At 47.0% G+C, this 27,435-nt stretch overlaps 1 protein-coding gene across 1 annotated transcript in view; it reads left to right on the top strand.

Moving 5' to 3' along the window:
* The window catches only part of SRRM4 (serine/arginine repetitive matrix 4), a 161,588-nt gene that overhangs the window by 87,463 nt on the left and 46,690 nt on the right, over nucleotides 1–27,435 (top strand). Inside the window, exon 2 of the mRNA XM_060121630.1 lies at nucleotides 26,276–26,422. Coding sequence (XP_059977613.1) covers nucleotides 26,276–26,422 — 147 coding nt within the window. The remainder of the gene's footprint in view (nucleotides 1–26,275; nucleotides 26,423–27,435) is intronic.

Raw genomic sequence — 27,435 nt, forward strand, 5'->3', positions numbered from 1 at the left:
CTCCCCATGATGGACACATGGAAACAGAGGTTTCTGAAATCAAGTTCTTTGGTTAGGGTCACTCAGCTTGTGGTGGCAGAATCAGGACCTGAGCCAAAGTGCTCCGGGTGGATGACGGTCCCATTGCTCCTCCACTGTCTCTCAGAAAGGGCAGGCAACTTGCTCAAAGCCAGGAAGCAATTAAGAGCCATGCAATATTGTAAACCCACTCATAAGTCCTGTTGTTTTCCACCTTTTTTTCCCAGCAGTCCAGACATACGACAGATGATGTTCACATACCGAGCACATCCCCCCGCATGAACCCAAGATCACATAATGTTAACATTCAGTGCACAAACTTCATTTCACACCTTTCTTTCCTGCTCAAGGAAACATACAGAGTGCAACTCAGGGTAAAGGACTCTGTTAGAGAAAGAATCGTGAATCTATCCACTTAACTCGTTTCACAAATATTAATTGGGCCCTTACTTTGTGCCAGGCCCTATTCAAGAGTCTGGGGAAACAGCTGTGAACAAAAGAGACAAAAAAATCCCTGCCCTCACGAAACTTCGATCCTAATGGGGGAGTGGGACGCTCATACAATAAGCAAAATAAACACGTACATGGTTATCTCAGATCACAAAATATATAGTACAGTAGAGGGAAATAAAGCAAGAAGAGACCATTGTACAATGGAGAGGGGTTGCGATTTTAAATAGGGTTTATGTAGGGTTGTCAGGGAGAAAATGTCACTGAGAAGGTGACATTTGAGCAAAGACTTGAAGATGAGGGAGGACGTCATATGGATATATGGAGGAAGCATGTACCAGGCAGTGGGAATGGCACGTGCGAAGGTCCTGAGGCAGAATTATAATTGGCATGTCAGAAGAACAGCATGGAGGCCAGTGGGGCAGGAGTAGAGAAAGCAGGAAAAGAGAGTGGGAAGTGAGGTCAGGGTGGTAACAGGGGCCAGGTTGCATGGGCCTCTAATTAGTTTGGCTTTAGGGAAGCCTTTGGAAGGCTTTGAAAAGAGGAGTGCCATGACCTGGCTTGAGATTTAGCAGGATCCGTCTGGCTGCCTCTGGGAGAACAGGTTGCAGGATGGCAAGGGTGGAAGCAGGGAGACCTATTAGGAGGCTCTTGCAATAAGGCAGGTGAGAGATGATGTGGGCTTGGGCCAGCGTGGTGGTCATAGGAGGAGAGAACTATTTGGATTCTGGATATATTTTGAAGGTAGCATCTAGATTTGCTGATAAGTCAGACCTCGGGTTTGCGAGAGAGAAGTCAAGGAGAACTCTAAGGTTACCACTTGAAAGGAGGTGCCGTTAGCTGGGGTGATGAAGATTCATGTATTTATATATTTACTTCAATTGGAAACCATTCCCAAGTTTTCATCTTTAGCAATCATTAGTAACGAACCCATGACAGTGCTTACAGTTGATCATGATGGATCAGAGCGTCACACGGTGGCTGACAACCGCTGAGCTGTACTGCAGGGAGACGCTTCTCCCCTGAGCTGGTAGCATCCCTCGGCTCTGGCTTGCCGGTCTCATTATCAGCCTCATTATTCCACAGGAGTTACTGAGAGTGGGCTGAACTCCCAGTGGGTGTCTTTGCAGGGCTCTGCAGCATCTCTGAACACAAGCCAAGACCTCCACCAAGAGAAGGAGCCCCACACCCTGTCCAGCCTCTTCCCCCCACCCCACTAAAGACACAGTGGAGCCCCCTCCCCCTCCGCTGTGGATAATCCCTTCACCAGCCTAGCCTCATCAGCCCTTTCTCCGTCTCTCCCATCTTCCTTTCAACCCATGTAATTTGGGAAAATGTGGACCTGTTTGGGCTTTGGCTGGAAACATTTGACTGATTGTCTCAAATGGGCCGCCTTCTGGTGAGACAGAGAATGTGTTTGTGATTTCCCCCCTTCTTTTAAATGGCAACAACAGGCAAAATCCTATTTTCTCCCTGAGACTGCACCCGTGCATAAGGATGGGTTTGAAACGCTGAGGCAAACTGGCCCGGCTGGTGATTCAGCCCGGGGCAGCTGTGGACAGAGGTGTCGCTCGCTGCCAGCCCCGCACCCAGCAGCCCAGCTTGACCTCCGCATCCTTGCGCCAGCCCCACCCTGGGCCTCCAGCCAGAGGAAGCGGCTCTGGCTCTGGCAGAATGGGCAGGGATGGAGTTTCCAGGAAGAGCCCTTGTCAGTCAGAGTAGCCTGAGGCTTAAGATGTTAGGGGACCGGGGTTCTGCTTATTTCTCTGCCACTTCATGTGAAGCAGGTCACATCCCCTCTCTGAGCTTTATAGGAAAAAGGCTTTAGATTGGTGGACCGTAGTGTCCTAATCAACTTTACACCCTAAGGATGCTTAGCAGAGCCAGAGCTCAAGAAATGTCTGGGGAATGAGGGAAAGAAAGTAGGAAGGAAGTTTTTTTTGATAGCTTGAGTGGGAAGAACAAGAGATAAATGTTAGCTGAAATGAAAAGAGGAATTTTTGAAGTGCAGCTTGCAGGATCTTAGTGCCCCAACCGAGGATCGAACCCTGGCCCCTGGCAGTGAGAACGCTGAGTCTTAAGCACTGGTCCGCCCTGGAATTCCCAAGTGTGTCATGAACACAAGACATAAAGTGTATTCATCAGAAGCTTCAAGAGGAGAAGCAAGAAGAACTACAGTCCTGCAGCCTGTGGAACAAAAACCACATTCACAGAAAGAGAGACAAGATGAAAAGGAAGAGGTCTATGTATCAGATGAAGGAACAAGATAAAACCCCAGAAAAACAACTAAATAAAGTGGAGATAGGCAACCTTCCAGAAAAAGAATTCAGAATAATGATATTGAAGAAGATCCAGGACCTCGGAAAAAGAATGGAGGCAAAGATCAAGAAGATGCAAGAAATGTTTAACAAAGACCTAGAAGAATTAAAGAACAAACAAACAGAGATGAACAATACAGTAACTGAAATGAAAAATACACTGGAAGGAATCAACAGCAGAATAACTGAGGCAGAAGAACGGATAAGTGACCTGGAAGACAGAATGGTGGAATTCACTGCTGCGGAAGAGAAAAAGAAAAAAAGAATGAAAAGAAATGAAGACAGCCCAAGAGACCTCTGGGGCAACATTAAAGGCAACAACATTCGCATTATAGGGGTCCCAGAAGGAGAAGAGAGAGAGAAAGGACCCGAGAAAATATTTGAAGAGATTATACTCGAAAACTTCCCCAAAATGGGAAAGGAAATAGCCACCCAAGTCCAGGAAGTGCAGCAAGTCCCATACAGGATAAACCCAAGGAGAAACATGACGAAACACATAGTAATCAAATTGACAAAAATTGAAGGCAAAGAAAAATTATTGAAAGCAGCAAGGGAAAAATGACAAATAACATACAAGGGAACTCCCATAAGGTTAACAGCTGATTTCTCAGCAGAAACTCTACATGCCAGAAGGGAGTGGCATGATATACTTAAAGTGATGAAAGGAAAGAATCAACAACCAATATTACTCTACCCGGCAAGCATCTCATTCAGATTCGATGGAGAAATCAAAAGCTTTACAGACAAGCAAAAGCTAAGAGAATTCAGCACCACCAAACCAGCTCTACAACAAATTCTAAAGGAACTTCTCTAAGTGGGAAACACAAGAGAAGAAAAGGACCTACAAAAACAAACCCAAAACAATTCAGAAAATGGTAATAGGAACATACATATCGATAATTACCTTAAACGTGAATGGATTAAATGCTCCAACCAAAAGACACAGGCTCGCTGAATGGATACAAAAACAAGACCCATATATATGCTGTCTACAAGAGACCCACTTCAGACCTAGGGACACATACAGACTGAAAGTAAGGGGATGGAAAAAGATATTCCATGCAAATGGAAATCAAAAGAAAGCTGGAGTACCAATACTCATATCAGATAAAATAGACTTTAAAATAATGAATGTTACAAGAGACAAGGACAGACACTACATAATGATCAAGGGATCAATCCAAGAAGAAGATATAACAATTATAAATATATATGCACCCAACATAGGAGCACATCAATATGTAAGGCAACTGCTAACAGCTATAAAAGAGGAAATCGACAGTAACACAGTAATAGTGGGGAACTTTAACACCTCACTTACACCAATGGACAGAATGAAAATAAATAAGGAAACAGAAGCTTTAAATGACACAATAGGCCAGATAGATTTAATTGATATTTATAGGACATTCCATCCAAAAACAGCAGATTACACTTTCTTCTCAAGTGCACACGAAACATTCTCCAGGATAGATCACATCTTGGGTCACAAATCAATCCTCAGTAAATTTAAGAAAATTGAAATCATATCAAGCATCTTTTCCGACTACAGCGCTATGAGATTAGAAATGAGGTACAGGGAAAAAAAACGTAAAAAACACAAACATATGGAGACTAAACAATACGTTACTAAATAACCAAGAGATCACTGAAGAAATCAAAGAGGAAATCAGAATATACCTAGAGACAAATGACAATGAAAACACGACAATCCAAAACCTATGGGATGCAGCAAAAGCAGTTCTAAGAGGGAAGTTTATAGCTATACAAGCCTACCTCAAGAAACAAGAAAAATCTCAAACAAACAATCTAATCTTACACCTAAAGGAACTAGAGAAAGAAGAACAAACAAACCCCAAAGTTAGCAGAAGGAAAGAAATCATAAAGGTCAGAGCAGAAATGAATGAAATAGAAACAAAGAAAACAATAGCAAAGATCAATAAAACTAAAAGCTGGTTCTTTGAGAAGATAAACAAGATTGATAAACCATTAGCCAGACTCATCAAGAAAAAGCGGGAGAGGACTCAAATCAATAAAATTAGAAATGAAAAAGGAGAAGTTACAACAGACACCGCAGAAATACAAAGCATCCTAAAAGACTACTACAAGCAACTCTATGCCAACAAAATGGACAACCTGGAAGAAATGGACAAATTCTTAGAAAGGTATAACCTTACAAGATTGAACCAGGAAGAAATAGAAAATACGAACAGACCAATCACAAGTAATGAAATTGAAACTGTGATTAAAAATCTTCCAACAAACAAAGGTCCAGGACCAGATGGCTTCACAGGTGAATTCTATCAAACATTTAGAGAAGAGCTAACACCCATCCTTCTCAAACTCTTCCAAAAAATTGCAGAGGAAGGAACACTCCCAAACTCATTCTATGAGGCCACCTGATACCAAAACCAAACAAATATATTACAAAAAAAGAAAATTACAGGCCAATATCACTGATGAATATAGATGCAAAAATCCTCAACAAAATACTAGCAAACAGAATCCAACAACACATTAAAAGGATCATACACCATGATCAAGTGGGATTTATCCCAGGGAGGCAAGGATTCTTTAATATATGCAAATCAATCAATGTGATAAACCATATTAACAAATTGAAGAATAAAAACCATATGATCATCTCAGTAGATGCAGAAATAGCTTTTGACAAAATTCAACACCCATTTATGATAAAGACTCTCCAGAAAGTGGGCATAGAGGGAAACTACCTCAACATAATAAAGGCCATATACGATAAACCCACAGCAAACGTCATTCTCAATGGTGAAAAACTGAAAGCATTTCCTCTAAGATCAGGAACAAGACAAGGATGTCCACTCTCACCACTGTTATTCAACATAGTTTTGGGAGTCCTAGCCACGGCAATCAGAGAAGAAACAGAAATGAATACAAATTGGAAAAGAAGAAGTAAAACTGTCACTGTTTGCAGATGACATGATACTATACATAGAGAATCCTAAGGATGCCACCAGAAAACTACTAGAGCTAATCAATGAATTTGGTAAAGTTGCAGTATACAAAATTAATGCACAGAAATCTCTTGCATTCCTATACACTAACGAAAAATCTGAAAGAGAAATTAAGGAAACACTCCTTAATGGTGGTAACACTGCAACAAAAAGAATAAAATACCTAGGAATAAACCTACCTAGGGAAACAAAAGACCTGTATGCAGAAAACTATAAGACACTGATGAAAGAAATTAAAGATGATACCAACAGATGGAGAAATATACTATGTTCTTGGATTGGAAGAATCAATATTGTGAAAATGACTATACTACCCAGAGCAATCTGCAGGTTCGATGCAATCCCTATCAAATTACCAATGGCATTTCTTACAGAACTAGAACAACAAATCTTAAAATTTGTATGGAGACACAAAAGTCCCCGAATAGCCACAGCAGTCTTGAGGGAAAAAAATGGAGCTGGAGGAATCAGACTCCCGGACTTCAGACTATACTACAAAGCTACAGTAATCAAGACAATATGGTACTGGCCCCAAAACAGAAACATAGATCAATGGAACAAGATAGAAAGCACAGAGGTAAACCCACACACCTATGGTCAACTAATCTATGACAAAGGAGGCAAGGATATACAATGGAGAAAAGACAGCCTCTTCAATAAGTGGTGCTGGGAAAACTGGACAGCTACATGTAGAAGAATGAAATTAGAACACTCCCTAACACCATACACAAAAACAAACTCAAAATGGATTTGAGACCTAAATGTAAGACCGGACACTATAAAACTCTTAGAGGAAAACATAGGCAGAACACTCTTTGACATAAATCACAGCAAGATCTTTTTTGATCCACCTCCTAGAGTAATGGAAATAAAAACAAAAATAAACATATGGGACCTAATGAACCTTTAAAGCTTTTGCACAGCAAAGGAAAATATAAACAAGATGAAAAGACAACTCTCAGAATGGGAGAAAATATTTGCAAACGGCTCAGTGGACAAAGGATTAATCTCCAAAATATATAAACAGCTCATGCAGCTCAATATTAAGGAAACAAACAACCCAATCCAAAAATGGGCAGAAGACCTAAATAGATATTTTTCCAAAGAAGACATACAGATGGCCAAGAAGCACATGAAAAGCCACTCAGCATCACTAATTATTAGAGAAATGCAAATCAAAACTACAATGAGGTATCACCTCACACCAGTTAGAATGGGCATCATCAGAAAATCTACAAACAACAAATGCTGGGGAGGGTGTGGAGAAAAGGGAACCCTCTTGCATTGTTGGTGGGAATGTAAATTGATACAGCCACTATGGAGAACAGTATGGAGGTTCCTTAAAAAACTAAAAATAGAATTACCATATGATCCAGCAATCCCACTACTGGGCATACACCCAGAGGAAACCATAATTCAAAAAGACACATGCACCCCAATGTTCGTTGCAGCACTATTTACAATAGCCAGGTCATGGAAGCAACCTAAATGCCCATTGACAGATGAATGGATAAAGAAGATGTGGTACATATGTACAATGGAATATTACCCAGCCATGAAAAGGAACGAAATTGAGTCATTTGTTGAGACATGGATGGATTTATGGATTGCCATACAGAGTGAAGTACGTCAGAAAGAGAAAAACAAATATCGTATATTAATGCATGTATGTGGAACCTAGAAAAATGGTACAGATGAACCGGTTTGCAGGGCAGAAATTGAGACACAGATGTAGAGCACAAACATATGTACACCATGGGGGGAAAGCACTGGGGGGTTAAGGGTGGTGGTCTGATGAATTGGGCGATTGGGATTGACATGTACACACTGATGTGTATAAAATTGATGACTAATAGCCTGCTGTATAAAAAATAAATAAAATATAATTTTAAAAAAGCTTCAAGAGGATTGACATATACACATTACTATATATAATATAGATAACTAATAAGAATCTACTGTATAGCACAGGGAACTCTACTCAGTACTCTGTAATGACCTATATGGGAATAGAATCTAAAAAAGAGTGGAGATAAGTATAAATGATTCACTTTGCTGTAGAGCAGAAACTAACACAACTTTGTAAATCAACTATACTCCAATAAAAATTAATTTAAAAAGAAAGAAAGTAGGAAGGAAGGGAGGCAAGAAGGGTGGATTTGACAAAGGAATGGAGTCTGGTATTTCCTGGAATTCAGGACCCCACCTTGTGAAAGTTCCAGGGAAATTGGGCTTTGCCTGGTGGTTGGCCTTTTTCTGGGGTGTGGCCGTGACTGCAGCCCTCCAGGCGCCACTCAGTGCCTAGGCCTGGCGGAATTAGTGATGTTGCTATTTCTCTGCCCGTGTCCCCTCAGTGCCCACCATTTCTGAGGATGCCAACCTGACTTCCAACTAACAGGACCTGAGACTCTACCTGAGGGCTCTCTCCAGCCACCAAGCCCACTCCACCCAGACACAGGGCAGGAGTTAATGCCTCTGGGGAGTAGCCTTCAGTCAGGACTGATGGGAGTTGAAGGATAAATTCTCCAGGTGCCTCAGGTGAAAGAACTCGGAGTTGTGTGTCTACACTGGTTCCCAGGGCTCCCCAGCAGGATTAGGCTCCAGGTCCACATGTTAGTGGCTCCTTCATTCCCTGTCTCCCTCCTCACTTCCCTACCAAGGATGCTGGGATCACATCTCTAGGGCTGCATATAAGCGAATGGTCCTCCTCCCACGATAGCCAGGGGCATTTGCTGGTCAGCTGATTCTTCAGAAAAGGGCTCAGACTTACTGGGCCCAGAGCCAAGCTGACAGTGCAGCTGCCCAGAACATTCCGGGTGTCCACCATGGCTGTGGGTCTGCACCAGAGGACAGAAGAGCAGCTGGGGTGTCTAGATGCACAGCAGAGACCCACCCAGGAGGCTTGGCCATGCAGGGACACAGGGGGAAGGCATCTCAAGTGGGGAGAAGAGTGCAAACAAGACATGGAATTTAGAGTCATCTTTTAAAAGTCTGGAAAAGCAGTACTGCACTCTTGCCACGTACCGTGCACATCACCAGATGCATGACCTCACTGAATCCCCATCACAGCCCTGTGATGTAGGCACTATTATGCTTACCACTTTATGGGTGGGGAAACTGAGGCACAGAGAGGTGAATTCATTTGTCCAAGGCCACATAAGTAGTATGTGGCAAAGCTGGGACTGGAACCCAGGTCTCTGGGTTCAGAGAGTCTAACTGGTTGTGGGGGGGGATACCTGGAGGAGAGGTCAGTGGGGGGAGGGGCTCGGTTTGTCCTCTGACCCCTGGAGCTGAGGAACTAGTGGCCTGGAAGGTGGGAAGGGGAACAGCGGGGCATCTACAGCAGGAAACCCGGGGAGCCCCATGCTCCTTTCCTGTGTGCAGCATCCTCAGGGCAGACCGCAGCCCTTCAGTACCTGCCCATCTTGGAGAAATCTCTGTTACAAATGCCGGTGTCCTGGGACTTGGGAGCTGTCCCGAGCAGCTATCTGTAGCCACACTGAGAGTGAGATACACTGCCATCCACTGCCTGTCCCCTCAGTTAACCTCTTCCTTGCTGGCGTGATTGGGCTATTTATCCAGTCAGTTCTCCCATTCAACCAGTATTTACTGAACACACTATGGGCCTGGCACCTTGCAGGTGCCAAGGACACAGTGCTGCAAAATGTTCAGGTTCTGTCTCAAAGGCTTCACAGTCCAGGGGAGGGGAACAGAGATTTAAACTGACAATTTCAGTAAAGGATATTGTGAGCATAGAGAAGGTATATAAACGGTCTAAGTAGTCAGGGAAGTCTTCCTGGACGAGGTGGCATTGTAAGTTGAAATCGGAAGAATGGACAGGAGGAAAACTGGACAGTTTGAAGGAGGCAAGGTGAGTGATGCCATTTCTTAATTAGTAAGAAATAAGCACTGTTCTAAGAGCTTTACATGTATTCGCTGTTAATCCCTGAAATAACCCTATGAGGCAGGTACTGTTATTATCCACATCTTATAGATGAAGCTCTGAGGCCCAGAGGGGTGAAGTCAATTGCTCAAGGTCCCAGAGTGGCAGGACAAGGGTTTGAACCCAGCAATCTGGCACAGGCCGCGCCCTTAAGTTTCACGCTCTGCTGCATCTGGATGCAGGGGCTGTTCAGGGCTGTGCAGGGATGTCAGATGGTTTGCGCACAGTGAGTGAGAGAGCAGCGGAGCATGACACACCAGGAGAGGTCAGCTGGGGCTGTGGACCTTGAAGGCCCATGAGAGCCACATCAAGGAGTTTGGACTTGCTTCTTGGGGCTCTGAAGACAGAAGTGATGTGATTGAATCTGCGTTTTGGAAGAGAACCCTGCCTGCTGCATGGGGAGTGGGCGGGGCGGGGCCAGGGTGAACAAGGAAGCCGTTGCAGTTGTCTGGGTGAGAGATGATGAGGGCTTGGACCAGGGAGGTGGCAGTGGAGATGGAGAGGAGATGGGTGCTGAGATGTTTTGAAATTGAAATGGTGAAGATCTGCTGATGGGCTGGATATGAGAGTGAGAGAAAGAGGGGGTCCGGGGGGATGGCCGGTTGCTGCTTGCCTAAGAAGGTAGAAGGTGGAGCTGGAGAACAGGTGGTGGGGGTGGCGATGTGTTGAGGTTTGGACAGGTGAGTTCTGGGAGGAGAGAGAGAAGAGACAGCTGGACACTCGAGTCTCAAGGTCAGAAAAGGGAGATAGCCAGGGTGACCACAGATCCTGGGTATCTACTGTCTGTGCCCCTTTTGATCCTCCAAGTGTTCCAGTTTGCACAACGGATTCTCTGGCCACCCTGGACATTTCTGAGCTGCCACACGACGCATCTTGACATTGAGAACACCGGGGTCCAGGCTCTACCCGCCTTATACACACACCTCTGGGCACATCATATATATTCATTCATGTGCAGAGTCTTAGCTGGATGCAAGTAAAAACGCGACCATGAATACAGTGGCCAGGGAGACAGCTTCATCACGGTCGAGGAGTGTTGGACTAGTTTAAAGGGCTTTGCCTCAGTCCTGCCAGACCCCCCGCACTTGTTTTAAGCCTCAGGTCCTACCACAGGGGCTGAGAGATTTGTACCAGGAACCAAGGCTCTGTCTAAATGCTACCAAATGGGTAATTGGCGGAGTCAAGTCATTTCAGTGAATTTTTTTTAACGGCATGGTCTTTCTTTTCCATTTAAACCGTATTCCAAGGCAACCAGAGTGGGCAGCGTTTCCCCCCATAAAAAAGAGGATGCCCTACTGCAGATCCACAAAGGCACGTCCACCCTGGGCCTATGCAAAAGGATGCCACAGGGCCTTTGCACAGGAAAGGGGCAAGTGGGACAGCACATAGCTTTCCAGGTGCACTTTGCATCTCTATCAGCATAGAGCAAAATATCTGTAGAAAGAAACCAGGGCTTTGGTTAGATGGTTGACCCCTAAGGGCAATCAACACTCTAAAACAGGATTCTGAACCTAGGAAAGATCCTTCTCAAACCCCTTGCCACCGGTTTCTTTTGAAGGCTCTGTGTCTCTCACTCGGTAGAGTCCTTGGGGACACAAGTCGGGAGGCAGCTTTTCCACAGACGTCCAATCTCTGTCTCAACACACCCATCACACATCTATAGAAGGACACGACATTTTCTTGTCCCATTGCATGGTGCTTTCAGAGGCCCAAAGCAGGAAGCACTGTTGGGGTCCAAGGGGTCCACAGTGCTCAGCCCTAGAGGCACAGTGGGGGAAGGGGTTAAGACCATGGGTTCTGGAAACAGACTGCCTGGGTTCAAATTCCACCTCCACCCCCAGTCATCGGGATCTCCTCTTGCCTCCGTTTTTTCATTGGTAAGATGCGGTTGGTCACTGTACCAGCCTCAAATAATTGTGGTGACAAATATCAGAGCAAACAAATGCCAGGCGCTTAGAACAGTGCTGGCACACAGCTGCTGCTCCAGGGACGCCTGCTCTTACTGCTGGTGGTATTAGCATCTATAGTAGCGCCATCAGTTATAATCCAACCGAGAAGCGGGTGCAGGTGGAAGAAACCAGGAGCAGGAACAAAGAGAAGAGGGGTGGAAACAGGGCCTCTCGGCTGCCAGGGCCTTGCTCAGAAGTCCACAGGGGTCCATGGGATATTATTTCATTCAGACTTCTTTTTTTTTTTTTACCAGAATGAGAAATGCAGGTTCTGTGTCAGAAATCATTGCAAATTCCAAATTAGTGAGGTTGCATGGTCCGCGGAAAGGCGCTGGAGGGAAAATTGGTCGATGGGATGTTTTTTAGCTGTCTGAGCAAGCTGGCTGATTGATTGTCTCCATCAGTAGACTGTGCAGACAGCAGCCGGGGGAGTGGGTGCAGGAGAGCAAATAGGAAGGAGACAGAACACCAGTCAGCATGTTGGAGGTGGAGACATGGTCACAGTGCAAAGAGACATAGGGACACCAAAAGCTGAACTGTGTGGCCATCCTCAGTCTGGAGACCAGGGACACCCAGCTACAGTTCCTTGAGAGCTCTGGGCTCCCTCACTTGCTGTGTGTCCTTAGGCAAGTCACTACAGCTTTCTGAGCCTCTGTTTTTCTCATCTAAAAACAACCCTTACAATTCCCACCTCAAGGGCTTGTTATGGGACTTAAATGAAACAGTGTGTTTTAAATATCTGATGAGGTGTTGGCACAATGTAGGTGCTCAGTAAACATGAGGTCCCTTTACTGTAACACAGTGAGTTGAAGAAGTTGGTATACCCATGCTCCCACCTAGGAACTCAGAAACTGTTTAGAGGTGACAACTCTCATCCTTAAACTGGGGGTGAATGGGCCATGTGGGTCCCTACTGTGCCACCCCAATGTGTTCAGAAAGAGGCAAAGAGATGGGGACGACTTAGACCCAGAGGAGAATCTGACTCACAGAAGCCTTTGAATTGGACAGGCTTTTCGGAGGTCACTGGGGCCAGTCCCCTGTCTTCAGGGTCCGAAGGTCCCAGGCAGGTTGGAAGCCATGCACTCCTCAAAGACGACTGAAAGAATGATCCGTAAGCCTCCTCCCCAAGCAGAAATTCTTCCTCTGAGGGGAGCTACCAAGTCTCTTTCAGTGCTAATTGCAATTATGATAGTAAGACATTGTGCTTAGCTTAATAACTATATATTTCCCACAACTACACCAATATATAAGGTATTATCCCCATTTTAAAAATGAGAAAACTGAGGCTTAAATAGATGAGAGACCTTGCTCAAGGGTATGCTGCAATATCTTGGAGCAAAGAGAGTGCAGAATTTATTTCTTTGGGGAAATGGGCAGTGGGGTCGGGGGTGGGCTGGGGGAGTCAGAAACAGCTGAGCTGAGCCTTGACGGCTGAGTGAGGCTTTTCCCGGCAGAGAAGGGAAGAGAGGGCACTGCGGGGCAGAGGGATCCGCTTGAGCAGACAGCGGAGTTGAGAGACCCTGCCCCGAAGGCTATTTACAATGAATAATTCCAGTTACAATGACAGCTAACATTGATGAAGTGCTTACTCTGCACGAGGAATGGTGTTAAGCACTTCACGTGCATCACCTCTGCGAGCTGGACACTACCAGTTACCCCGTTCTGCAGAAGAGAGATGAAGTGACTCGTCCAGGATCACAGCTTGAAAACAGCAAAAGCAGCCTTCAAGCTGCAGTCGGCCTGATTTCAGGGCTCCTTGTGGCTCCCGGTTGCTCAGGTGCTGTCTGTGGCCAGCAGAGAAACCGCAGAGCTGAAAAAGCCCTCTGCGCACGTGCTGGGGGCCCCTAGCCGTCCCTGCCACAGCCCTTCCCCACCACCCCAAGCCCTCCTGGAGCCCGGGGACCCATCACGGTTGGTGGGAGATAGTCTTGAAGCTGACTGCCTACTAAAGATAAAGGTTTGACTTTTAAAAGGCAGGTAAAAATCCCAGCAGAGGGACAGACCTTTCCCATCAACTCCTTCCTCACAATTACTGGGGAGGAGCCGGTTTCCACAGGTGGTACAGCTGGATGCCTGGGCTGGCCTTCAGAAATGGGCACTTCCGGGTAAAGACAGAGGACTGGTCTCTCCAGAGATCCCTCTCTCCCACAGGAAGTCCTTTGTCAGGGAAGAATGACAATGGCAAAGGAGGGGCCTCTGGGCCAAGCCTACAGGAGGGTGAATGGGAAGGGTGTGATTTGAGAACTCACTGATGATTGGTGCGGGAACTTCGGAGGTGGAGCCTTTTGAGAGCTTTCTGCTGATTGGTGGAGTTGTGACCGGACCGGCCTGTCCGCTCATTCTGCCGCCGTCGTCTGCTTCATCACCATCATCGTCAAAGACGTCAAATAGCTTCATCCGATAACATATATTGGGCATTTGTTATGTCCCCATAAAATGTGCTAAACATTTTACAACCGTCTTATGAGACAGGTAATATTAACATACCCACGAACATTTGCCGTCCTCAGCTGGGAAAACATTGAAGGTTTAATGATACTAAGTAACTTCCGCTGGGTAAACATAGCCTGGAAGTAGCAAAGCAGAGCTTCAAACCCATGTCTGTTTGAACAAATACAGTACTTAACTGTTGTTTTGCATTTAGTGGTTTGGTAGAGGAAAACTTGGTCTGGGTCTGTCTTTGATGGAATTCACAAGAAATTAAGCCTGAGACAGCGATTTGGATGCACAGACTTATTGAGGGTGTGCTCTCAGGAGAAAGGGAGAGACGAAGCAAGCTAGGGCAGTACAGAAAGCTAAGAAAAGATGTACTTCCAGCTAGACTCTAGCCTCAGCTTGATCCCACAGGGAGCTCTAGAGTGTGAATTGTATTACCTTGCCGCAAGGGGAAGGTCGTTTGTACTCCCAAGTCAGTCGTTGGCTATGGGATGCCTCGCCACCCTCCAGGGGTGGATATAACCTTCTTGGAAGGGGTGCCTGTGCGGTATTTGTAGGCAACACTCACACTGACTAAGATCTGAGTAATAGCTTTCGCTACAGCTGCAGAAGAACTGATTGGTGGTCCCTGCTCAGCCCCTAACTCGCCGAGTGTCCTGGAATGTAGCACTGGCCCCTCTCTGGACCTCAGCTTCTCCTGGGTAGAGTTGCAAGGGCTGGCTTAGCTCTGACAAGTTCTGGCTCTGTGATCAGGTAACACAGCCACTGCCCCAGCCTGCAATCTCTGTTTCTGAAACCCAGGAGGAGAGATGGGGCCCCTCGGGTGGTTCCAACAACGTAAGGCGAGGTGTCTGACAGCTTCCCCCGCTGAAGCCCTTTATCTCACTTCTCTGCTGTGTTATTTTAAAACTAACGAGCCCATGGGCTTCCCTGGTGGCGCAGTGGTTGAGAGTCCGCCTGCTGATGCAGGGGACACGGGTTCGTGCCCCGGTCCGGGAGGATCCCACATGCCGCGGAGCGGCTGGGCCCGTGAGCCATGGCCGCTGAGCCTGCGCGTCCAGAGCCTGTGCTCCGCAACGGGAGAGGCCACAGCGGTGAGAGGCCTGCGTACCGCAAAAAAAAAAAAAAAAAAACTAACGAGCCCAGACCCCAGGAGCTTGCCGCCTGCTCGCCGCCTGCTCACCGCCTGCCGTCGAGATTTGTGGCTTGTCCGCTCTGTCCTCTCTGCAGATTTTAGCGGTAGCTTACTCTCTGCTTGTTAGGAATTTTCTGCCAAACCTCAGCCCCAGAAAGGGGGGACGTGTGTGTTGTGTGTGTCTACAGGAACACAAAGTCCCAACTGCACCACGCTCCCCGATGCCCTCCCTCATCACCACCCCCACCTCTGTAGTTCCAGCTGATGAAAGGGTCCAGTTGGTTGTCCCGGGAAGACAGGAAGAGAGAAATTCATCCCTGGGCTATTGAGAGAGAAAAGCCAGGACCCAGCAGCGAATGGGTAGCCACTCAGCTTGGTGGGGGGAGCAAGGCCCCAGTGTAGGGAGGATCTCCGGGGACACTCAAGGGCACCCTGACCTCCCTGCCCTTTCCCTTCCCAGAATCCCTTATCTTGAGCTGTTTGGTGACAGGGAATCAGAATGAGCAGTGAGGCTGGTGAACACTGTGATCTCTCCCTGGTATTTGAAGTGCCGCCGTGTGCCAGAAGCGAAGTGCTGGGCATGCGTCGCGCCATTTCACCCTCACCGCCGTCCTGTGAGGCGCAGACAACTGGTGCTTTCACCAGAGAGGTGAGGGGACTCGCCCGGGGGCGTGCCTTTGAGCACCGTGAGTGCCCAGGCAGGGCCAGTGTGAGACAGCTAACCACTGTGCTCTGGCCGCCCTCCCCGGACAAGCAGCTCAGCCCCCTCTGTGCCACCTGTCTCGTCTCCTGCAGGCAGTGGTGCCCTGGCTCTACTCAGGACTTCTCCTCTCTTGGGTCACTTTCACCCCACATGAGAGTTTCTTATGTACCTACCCCTTGTCTTCCTCTGAACTGTGAGCTTCTTGAGGGAAAGACGTCTGGATCATCTTGAGATGACCCTCCACCAGAAGTAAAGTGATGCTTAGCAGATGAGTGAATGAGTGATTAATGAATCAGTGAATAAATGAATAGCTAATGAAGAAATAGATGAATGAATGCATAAACAATAAATGAATCACTACATCTAAAGGAATGAATTGGAAGAATCAGACATTTTATTAGTATATTTTAAGAGCCAGTCCGCCCGGCTGGGACACTTCTATCGAGCCATTTTGTTATTCTGAAACTCCACCGGTACAACTCCCTCAGAGCTTACCTTCGTCCTCAGTTTCCCACTTCACTCTAGCCACGTGCTCCTGGTTACTCCCCAGAAGATCCAGTCTTCTGGCTTTCAACACCATCTAAATGCTAACATCACTCAAGGGCTTTTCCCCAGCGCTAATGTCTGCTCTGAACTCCAGTCTCCTGTATCCAACTGCCCACCTGCCATCTCCACGAGGGGGTGTCTAATTAGCATCTCAAAACTAACATGTCCAGAACTGAGCTCTGGGGAACCCTTACAAAACACCCCTCACCTGCAGCTGTCCCCGCCCAGTCAACGGCAGCTTATCGTCCCCGTTGCTCAGACCAGAACCCTTGGCGTCACCCGTGAGCAAACTTGGTTGATTCCAACCTCAGTATCTGTCCGGAAACCGACCGCTTCTCACCACTGCACCAGCGATAACACCGATCCCGGCCCTCGTCTCCTGTGGGGTGCTGCAATCATCTCCTCACGGGCCTTCCTGCATTAATCCCAGCTCCCTGGCTATCCACGCTCAGCAAACTGCCAAAGAGATCCTTTAAAACCTAAGTCAGATTACATCGCTCCTCTGCTTAGAACCCTCCCACGGCATCTCACCTCACTCAGAAAGAGCCAAGGCCCTGCGGTAGCCCACCAGAACATGATCTGAGCCCCCCTTACCCTTCTGACATCACCCCCTCCTCTCGTCCCCTTTGCTGACTCACTTCCAACCTCAGCGTATCTCGTACATTCCAACTTCAGGGCCTTCGCGTTGGCTGTGCCCTCTGCCTATTTTGCTCGTTTCCAGGCTCACTCCCTCATCATCTTCAAGTCTCACTCAAATGTTCCCTTCTCAGTGAAACCTTCTCTGATCACACCGTCTAAAACCACATTCCCCTCCTGGTAGCATTTTCAGTTCCCCTTATCCGTCTCCCTTTCCTTCTTTCTTTCTTTTTTTTTTTAATAGCCTTCTTGGCCTTCGATTACGCTCCATAGTTCATGCAGTTCCGCTTATTTTCTGCTCTCCTCTCCCCTCTGCCCATCCCAGGAGAATGCAAGCTCCGCCAGGTAGAGAGTTTTTTCTGTCTTATTCTCTGCTGTGTCTCCAGTGCCTAGAACATGCCCCACAGATAGTAGGTGCTTAATAAATATTTGTTGTGTCAGTGGCTGAAGGAAGGATACGTGAACGGTCCCTGACAGCACCTCCTGGGACCAGTTGTTACTCTCTCAGCTCTTGAACCAAGGCTTCTGCTACTCCGGGCTGAAGGTTTCCTCTGAGGCTGAGGGCTTCTTCCCTCTTCCCAGCAGATCTTGCTTGCTTGGCGCCTCCTCTAGCAGTAGCCTTAATGATGTCCAAAAGGGACTCATCTAGCACAGTCCCTCCCAGGGCAAGAAAATCTAATCAGCAATTTTCCCTCCATGGAGAAATCCAAAGCCTGTGTCTGCAATTCCAGCTGATAGAAAGGTCTTGCAGTTGCCCCTGGGCTGGAGCGAGAGGTGTTCCTTTTTCCTGTGGTGACACAGCTGGGTACAATCAGGGCATGAAGCCAGGTCAGTAGAACTGCAGGACCTCTGCACTTTCCCAGCATCACCTGATTACCCCTCACAACGTGGTCAAGTGGGAAACCACAACATTTTGGAATTCAGCCAGCTCCCAAGCTGGGGGCAGCCCTCATGTCAGACAACACCAAGAATCTGATTCAGTCCCCTTCTTGGCACTTTGAACCCTCACTAGGCAAATAGGCAATCGACAGGCCAGCCTGTGAAGGGCAAAATGACTGGGTGGACTGGGGGTGGATTGCAGGGCAGTAGGCTTGTGTTCTGTGCTGAGAGTTCAAAACCCAGGCAGGCTGGGGGCCTGACCTGCCTGGCTGAGCTGGGTAAGAAGTGCTGAGCTGATTTGTCTCCATATGGTTCTTTTGTCTTTTGACCTGAACTTGGGAACTGGATGGGTTTTTTTTTTAATTTATTTTATTTATTTATTTTTGACTGCGTTGGGTCTTCCTTGCTGTGCGCGGGCTTTCTCTAGTTGCGGCGAGCGGGGGCTACTCTTCGTTGCGGTGCGCATGCTTCTCACTGCGGTGGCTTCTCTTGTTGCGGAGCACAGGCTCTAGGCACGCAGGCTTCAGTAGTTGTGGCGCGCAGGCTCAGTAGTCGTGGTACATGGGCTTAGTTGCTCCGCGGCATGTGGGATCTTCCCGGACCAGGGCTCGAACCCGTGTCCCCTGTATTGGCAGGCGGATTCCTAACCGCTGCACCACCAGGGAAGCCCCAGGAACTGGACAGTTTTTGATATACAAGAGTGTTTACCACGCACAAATACACATGTTCACACACTCACATGCTCTCAGCCCTGGGAACTGAACTAAACCGTTCTCACCAGTTACCTGAGGACAGAGGGTGCTAGAAAGCTGGATCAGTCCAAATCATTTGTAAAATCTACAACCTGGCTACTCAAAGTATGGTCCGTGGAGCAATAACATCACCTGGGAATTGGTTAGAAATGCAGAAGCTCAGGCCCTAACCCAGACCTACTTAATCGGCATCTGCACTCTATCAAGATCCCCAGGTGGTTCACATACACGTGAAGGTGTGAGAAGCACCTGTCCACTTGGCCCTGAAGAATCTAGCCCTGTCTACCTCCTTAGTCTCAGCTCCTGTTTTTCTCTGCTCTGCCACGTTCATTGCAGCATTATTTACAATAGCCAAGACATGGAAACAACCTAAGTGTCCATGGATAAAGACAATGTGATATATATCATATATGTATCTGATAGATAGATAGGTGAAATGGAATTCAGCCATAAAAAGAAGGAAACCCTGCCATTTGTAACAACATGGATGGACCTTGAGGGCATTATGCTAAGTGAAATAAGCCAGTCTCAACTCTTACCTTCCATCCTCCACCCCAACTATCTCTTCCAACTTACTACTTCCTCTGCAGTTCCTTGAAGTCCATTGCTGTGTCTCGGGGCCTGGCCTTTGCACATGACCAATTTCCGTATATCTTTTAGGAGACTTTTCACAGCCACCTGCCCATGTTCCCCAGGCTGGATTAGATGCTCTTTCTGTGGTTCCATGGTTCTCTGAGCTTCTCTCCATCAGAGAACTGACTATACCATATTGTAATCCCCAGGTGAGGAATCAGTGTTCCTCTTCCAGGCTGGAAATTCCTTGAGGACACAGATAAGTTTTAGTTACTTTTGGGTCCTTGAAATCTGATACCAAGTAGGCGTTCAGTAAACAGCTGTTGAATAAATGAATGAAATAATGAGGGAAATGCCAGCCTCATAAAACTTGTTTTCTTTCTCATTCAGTTCTTACTAAGCTGAGCATCGTGGCTCCCACATCCAGATGATGCCTCCCACGGTGGCTGTCTGGAATCCCTGATCTTCCCCCAAGCTCCTACACTTCTTCCAATCGTGATAGCAAAGCTCAAAGAATCACAGCTCCCTCAGAGGATCCCCAACCAGGCTTAATTAACCTTGAAAAGGCCTTGGTACCGAGACGTCAGGCCGGGATATTAACAGGACCCAGACTGAAGCCCCGGTAGCCAAGGCACAAATTAGCCAAATCCATCTTCCCCAAGGGCTGGCTCAGCCCAGCGATAAACCTTGGGTTCTCTGCTGGACTCGTGAGCTGAGGGTCTGCGCCTTCATTGTCTACTGAAACGGGGAGACAGTAGGTGTCTGGCTAAGTGCAGGGACAAGGGCGGATCATTCACAGCCCTGGATGCAAGTGTAGAACAAGAATCTTGGATGGGAAGCAGGTTCCTTTGCCTCCCCAGGTCTCAGTGTCTCCGTGTGAGTAATGGGGATAAGTTCACCAAACTGAGTACCTCACCGAGAGCCGTGTCAGCATCTGTTGAGACGCTGGATTTGCAAGTGTTCTGCACCCAGGAGAAGCTATTAGTGGGATGGGGAAAGTAAGTGTCAGGGATGTCCCGAATCTAATGGCCAAGTGCCACTTCTGTTTGTGGGATGTAAGGTTCAGGCCAGAGGCAAACACATGAGGCAAAAATCCCTGTCGTACAGGGAAATTACTAACATTCACCCTGTGCCCCCACTTATTATTTCCTTATATTTTCAAAGTGTTTTCCAGATTGCTTTCCTTTTTTCTCAGCTGATTCTCATAAACAAGCAGGGCCTCTGGTGCTCTTGCCATTTACTACCCCTGGGTCTCAATTTCTCCATCTGTACAGTGGGGGTGGCCATGCCTGCTCCTGGGTTTCTCTGGAAGCTTACATGAGACGACGCAGAGAAGGGCTTAGCCCGGTGTCTGGCACGGAGTAGGTGCTTCATAAATGCCAGCTGTTGTTTTGATCAAAGGACGTGGGAAGAGTACTGGACTGGGGGTCAGAAGGCCACAGTTCAAGCTGCAGCTCTGACGTGAGTCGCCCTGGGGCTTTGGGCAAGACTCCTCTCTTCTTGGGACCTCAGTTTCCTCATTCTGCACAGAGGTGGGCAGGGGCCGGCGTCCTCACTCCCCTCCACCGTTGTTTGTCTCTGATTCCCCAAACGGTGTTTAACTCACACTAGTGCTCGAGGCACCCAACCGGCTGAGTGAACACTTTGTTGGAGTCAGGAGCTTTGATGGGGGAAGCAGGGAAGCAGCTAGGGAGCCCGTCATCTTGGAGAGTTTTGCAGAAAGTTCAGCCCTCTTATCACAGGCTGTGAATCTGCTGGTTGCCATGACTACGGAGAGCAGCATCTAAGCTCCAGGTCGCTGATTAGCAGGAACTGAGCGGGAGGCCTTGAGGAATGCAGCACTTGTGCCTCCCTCCCTCCTTCTGTGAAGTGGAGTGCACTGGCCCTTGACTTCACTGTTTTAGCCGTCCCCTGAAGAGCTCGCCTTCTTTTAAGTATTTTTTTTTAATGCAACATCAGAGAGCTGCGTGGAAAAAACGAGGCAGCTGCCTGTACTCCTCAGCAAGGATGGGACACAGAATTTTTCTTAAAGCCCTGCAAAGATGCAAAGCTGGAGGCAAAGAAGGAAGATGGGTGGGGCTAAGGGGGTGGAGGTACCATGGCTGAGGTCTGAGTCCACTGAAGTGCTGTGTGGCCTCAGACTGGTCCTTCTTCCTGGACCTCTGCTTCTTTATATGTGAGGAGAGGTTGCATCTGACCTGTGGTTCTCACATGAGATTGGTCATCAGAATTGATTTGTAAATTCATTCATTCAACAAATGCTTCCTGAGTAAGGAGGCATTGTCTATGCCAGGCACTAGATCTTTGGGGATTCGGTGGTGAGAGAAGAGACTAGTTCCCACACTCAGGAAGCTTACATTCTAGTCCAGAAGACAAACGGTTAGCAAATAAACATGTAAAATGGTCATTTCAAATAGTAACAAGTACTGTGAAGGAGGGAAGGCACAGCAGGCCACTGTGACGGTGGCCGGTGATGAGAGGAGCACGATTACATAAGGGGATAAGGGAGGGCTTCTCCGAGGAGGTGACATTTGAGTGAAAAGAAGGAGCCGGCCATGCAGATAGCTGGGGGAGGAACAGCATACCAGGTGGAGGGAACAGAAAGAGCAAAGGCTCTGAGTAAGGGCCCTGTTCCATCTGAGGAGCAGCAAGAAGGCCATGTGGCCAAAGCAGAGTAAGGGACGGGGAGGAGGTAGGAGATGGGGTCTAGAGGGACAGAGGCCAGGTCACTCAGAGCCCTTTAATCCCAATAATCAGTTTGGATTTATTCTTGACCTAATAGAAGTGAACTACCTGGGATGTTTCTTTGAGTTGCAGGTTCCCACGTTTCATCCTTGGAGACTGATTTATTATGGCTATGATGGGACCTAGGAATCTGTATTTTTTAAAGTTCCTTAAGGGGCCTCTGATACTGTGCCATGTTTAGCAGAGCCTGGACTACATGATCCCTGAGTCTCTTTCAGTTTTAAAAAAGCTAAGAAGCAAAGTATTAGAACACATTTAAAACAATCTTAAATGTTACATTAGGAAGGATTCCTTTCATCTTTCCCTCACCACTCCCTGTCAGCCTGGTAGAATCAATTCTGTTTTTGTTTGTGTTATAATCCCAGGTGAGGTACCCAACACCAGCAAGGGGAAGCCAGTGCTACTGGGAAAAAAAAGAACTACCACATCAGGGAGTGTCAAGCTAAGCTATAAGCTGCAGCAGCTCCATTATACCGCTCTCCTCATCAAACCATTGTCAGGGTTTCCATCCCTGATTCTCCACCCTGCTGCGGGCAGCGATGGGTGAGGCACTGTCCCTGCCTTAAGCTTTGTCCGCCAGTGCCTGGCAGTAGTACCCCCCAGCTTTCCCTGCACTGGGGATAACCCACGCCTCTATTAGCACAAGTCACTGAGACCTTCCATCCAATGGCAGCACTATTTGTCATGTATTTATTCACTGCCAAACTCCCCACATCGACTCAGTTTCTGCCTAGTGCAAGGTTGCCTCAGGCACATATTTGTGTCTTGGTTTCCTGTAATGCTCCAGAAAGTCCAAAATTCCATTCTTGTGTGTGTGTCCAACTCAAGACTCTGCTGGACAATACGCATCCATTGGTAAACTCGCTGATCACTAAGTCATTGCAGTAGTCTCCCGATCTCTTTCTTCCCTTCCTTTGAGTGTCCGAAGCCCGTGGAGAGAACCTTCTGAAATGTAAGCCAGACCACATCACCCATCTCAGCCACATGGGACCCAAAGGTCTTCCATGACCTATGTAGTCCAGGCTTTGCTAAACCTGGCACAGTATCAGAGGCCCCCAAGGAACTTTTTAAGAATACAGATTCCTAGGTCCCATCAAAGACCTCATCTCTGATCTGTCCTCTTATCACTCTAACCCCTGCTTGCTATTCCTTGTATATGCCAAGTGTCTTTGAACTTGCTATTCCTTCTGCCTAGAACATACTTCCACTGATTGCGGATACCTGTATAGAAGTTGTATATTACTGAGCAACAAAATACTCCAAATCTTTGTGGCTTAAAACAACAATAAACAGTTATGTTTTGCAGTTTCTGTGAGTCAAGAGTTTGGCTGGGTGACTGACTCACTCACCACTCTCATGAGATGGTGGTCAGATGTCAGCCACGGCTGCTGTCTTATCTGAAGGCTTGACTGCAGCTGGAGGACCCACTTCCAGGGTGGCTCAGTCACATGGCTGATAGTGCTGGCTGTTGGCAGGAGGCCTCAGTTCTGTCACATGGGCGTCTCCACAGGGCTGCTTGAGTGTCCTCACAACATGGCGACCAGCTTCCCTCAAAGTGATCAATCCAAGAGGAAGAGGTAGAAGCTGCCTTCATGACCTCGTCTTGGAAGTCACATCTCATCACTTTTAATTCAGTCTGTTCATTAAAAGTGAGTCACTAGCCCATCCAGTATTCACAGAGAGGGAAGTTAGGCTCCAGCTTTTTTTTTTTTTTTCTCTTTTTAAAATTTATTTATTTTTTTTTGAAGTATAATTGACTTACAATATTGTGTTAGTTTCAGGTGTACAGCAAAGTGATTCCATCATATGTGTGTGTGTGTGTACACACACACACACACACACACACACACATATAGATATTCTTTTTCAGATTGTTTTCCCAAATAGGTTATTACAAAATATTGAGTATAGTTCCCCGTGCCATACAGTAGGTCCTTGCTGTTTATCTCTTTTCTATATAGTAGTGTGTATCTGTTACTCCCAAACTCCTAATTTTTCCCTCCCCCCACTTTCCCCTTTGGTAACCGTAAGTTTGTTTTCTATGTCTGTGAGTCTATTTCTGTTTTGTAACTAAGTTTATTTGTATCGGGTGTTTTAGATTCCACATATAAGTGGTATCATATGATATTTCTCTTTCTCTGTCTGACTTACTTCACTTAGTATGGTAATCTCTAGGTCCATCCACGTTGCTGCAGAAGGTACTATTTCATTCTTCTTTATGGCTGAGTAGTATTCCATCGTATATATACCACATCTTCTAGGATTCAGCTTTTGATGGTATGAGTGTCAAAGAATTTGTGAACACATTTTAAAACCAACACAAACTGCAAGGTTAGTCTCTGATCCTTCAAGTCTCCACTCTCTTGTTACTTCCTAAAAAAGGCCTTCCCTGATTACTGTATATGAAATAACAGTCACCTGCTCCCATTTCCTAGCCCCATTCCACTGATTTATTCTCTCCATAAGTTATTACCAACAAATAAGCCATATTTTTACTTTCTCGTGTGTTTATTACCTGCTTTTCCATCTGTAATCTAAACTCCATGATCTCGGGGAACACCTGTGTCTTGTTCACTGCATCGCCGGTCTTAGAACTGGCCTGGACATACCGCACGCACTCAGGGAATAGGCGTTAGTGAATGTTGGGTTAGCCTTGGCTAGGACAAGTGTGGCAAGAGGCAAACCTTGCTGGAGGCTGGGCAGAAACTGCAAGCTTTGAGTTATCTGAAAAGAGCCAGGGCAGCATTCCACACAGATAGACTGGAGGGAACGCAGGCATGGAAATGGAACCCTCATCGTGGGAGAAGGGCTGCAGGGAGGTGTAGGGAAAACTGGAGTTCTGGTAGCATGGAGTTGGCAGTGAGGAGGGCTGGGCAGACCCGACTAGAATCTCCATCCTTCCTGGGCTTGAAGTACCCCCAGCTCTGCTTCTAAAGATGCAGCGATCAGCGGCTGACAGAGAAGGATGTGTTTTGCTGCCCTTCCTTCAATATTGACCAGGCTTGGCCTGCGCTCCTGGCAGCCCGAAGGAGCAGGGGGCTTATCAAATGTATGCATCCTGAGTCATAAAACCAATCTTGATGCACTGGCTGCAGGAGCTCGGTGCAGGAGAAATGCTAATGCCTTTGATCAATGCTTGACCTGGGATTTGCAGGCAGGGTGAGCAGGCTGGGATGCTCGCTGGATGGGGCCAGATCCACCTGTGGTTCTCAGACTCCTGACTGAATGACAGGAGCCAGGAGACTTGAGTGACAGCTTCTTCAAAGACTGAGTAACTAAGCAACTTCCTTTCCCTCTCTGGGGCTCAGAGAAGGAGGTGGGACGCAGGTAATTTCCCTGTGTTATTTGGACCTCATCTCAGAGGCAGAGAAGAGAACTTCAGGCCTTCATGGGAACTGCCGTCCCAAGTAGGCGTGCTCACACCTGCTAAGGACACCAAATGGGAGCTTTGGTTCACAGAGAAGTAAAGGGAAAGGGCAGTGATATTTCTTAGGTCTTCCTGTTTGCTTGTATTATCTCATTTTATCTTCACAACAACTCAACAATATATGGACTGATATTATTCCCTATTTTATAGTTGAGGAAACTGCAGCTCAGAGAGGTTGAGGGACTGATCCCAGGACCTAGAGTTACTAAATCGTGAAGATAGTGTTTAAATGAAGCTGTCTCTGTGCCATACACAGATAAGGCAGAAAAGTGGGATTGAAATGGCAAAGGAGAGTTTGAACTAATCCTATACTGCTTTGGCCTCCAGTTAAGTCTTGAGGAAGGAAGTAAAATGCTGGTTTCCAGCCTCTCCCTGTGATTCAATCAGGTTAGGCTAGGCTATGCTGCAGTAACAAGTAAGTCCCTAAACCTCAGTGGCTTAACCTAACTAAGGCTTATTTCTGTCATGCAAAGTCTGATGTGGTCCAGGCGTCTCTCCTCCATCAAGTAGCTTCACCTTTTGGAATGTGTGGCCTCCAAAGTCACTGTGACAGAGGGAGAGAGAGCTGGAGATGACACACAGATCTTACTGCCTCAACCTGGAAACAATACACATCACTCCCATTCAGAGACCACTGACCCTTGATGATGATATGGCCCCAGCTTAACTCCGAGGGAGGTTGGAAATATTCTGACATCTATGAATGTTTGATGAACAGTAAGAATCTCTGTCATATCCTAACACTTTTGCCTCCTTATTTCCTCCCCTATAGGACAGAACCCCAGAGCAGCCCCATGGTCCCAGCTCAGGATGGACCCTCGGAAAAGCTGAGCCAGCCTCTGGCCACTGAGGTCTTGGGCTCCAACAGCTGGGAGAGAGGCAAAGCCTGCCAGGAGGCCAGTCCTGCCAGAGCACACAGGTGAGACCCTGCCCCCACTCCCCTCTTCAATCTAACAGGGAAGTTCAACTTGAGGTTGGAGAAATGAAGTTTGTCTCTCTGACCACTCTTCCTCTCTCGCTTTTGCAAGTTCCTCTTTGAGATCCTTAAATCAGATCAAAACCCATCTGAGAATTAGATGGAAGCTATGAATGCCAAGAATACTCCCCAAGTTCTGTGTCCCATTTCAGAGGACTCATAGACCCCTGAGACTTACGAACAGGAGTCTCTAGTTAAGAGCCTGAATCCTGAGGCAGTGGCTTAGGAAGCCAGAGCAGCTTTCATGGATGAAGTCTGCTTCTCCACCCAGGGTGCCCTCTACCCAGACTAGCTACAGGCTTTAGTTAGTTAGGCCGTGATTTCAATGCGGGGGAAACAGTTAATCCTATCAGCTTGAAGAAGTGAAGTTCAACATCGGTTCTGGAGGATTTTCCCCAGGAAACAGAAAAAAAAATGTTGTTTCCATAAGAGGCTGAAGGAGATGGAGAGAGAAGGGGAGGGGAAGGGAATTTCCATACTTTCAAAATATTGACTCCTAGACAGCCAAAGGGGACTTAGTGTGTTGTAGGGACTTGCGTTCAAACCTGCACACCATCACTTACTAACTGAGTGACCTTGGGCAAGTTTGTTTTCTTGTGTGAGCCTCAGTTTTCACAACTATAAAATGGGGATATTGAGATCTAATTCTCAAAGTCGAGTGAAGATTAAATCAGATCAGGTGTGCACAGATTCTGACAGTGAGCCTGGTATATAAGAGGACCTTAAGATGCTAGTTGGAGTCTCACGGAGCCGAAAGAGAAGGTTCTGGACATGATAATCTAAAAATGATGCCGTGTCGTCCATTCGATTGTAGAGTGTCCAGGCCCCTTGCTCCCTTCCCCTATCTGTGACCTGCTCTCTGACGTGAGTAAAAACCACAATATTGATGATAAACCTATAGCTAGTGATAATCAAAATCATAATAATTATAATAATAGACACTACATTTACTGTAA

The sequence above is a fragment of the Lagenorhynchus albirostris genome, chromosome 14, assembly GCF_949774975.1.
Source record: "Lagenorhynchus albirostris chromosome 14, mLagAlb1.1, whole genome shotgun sequence".
Classification (NCBI taxonomy): domain Eukaryota; kingdom Metazoa; phylum Chordata; class Mammalia; order Artiodactyla; family Delphinidae; genus Lagenorhynchus; species Lagenorhynchus albirostris.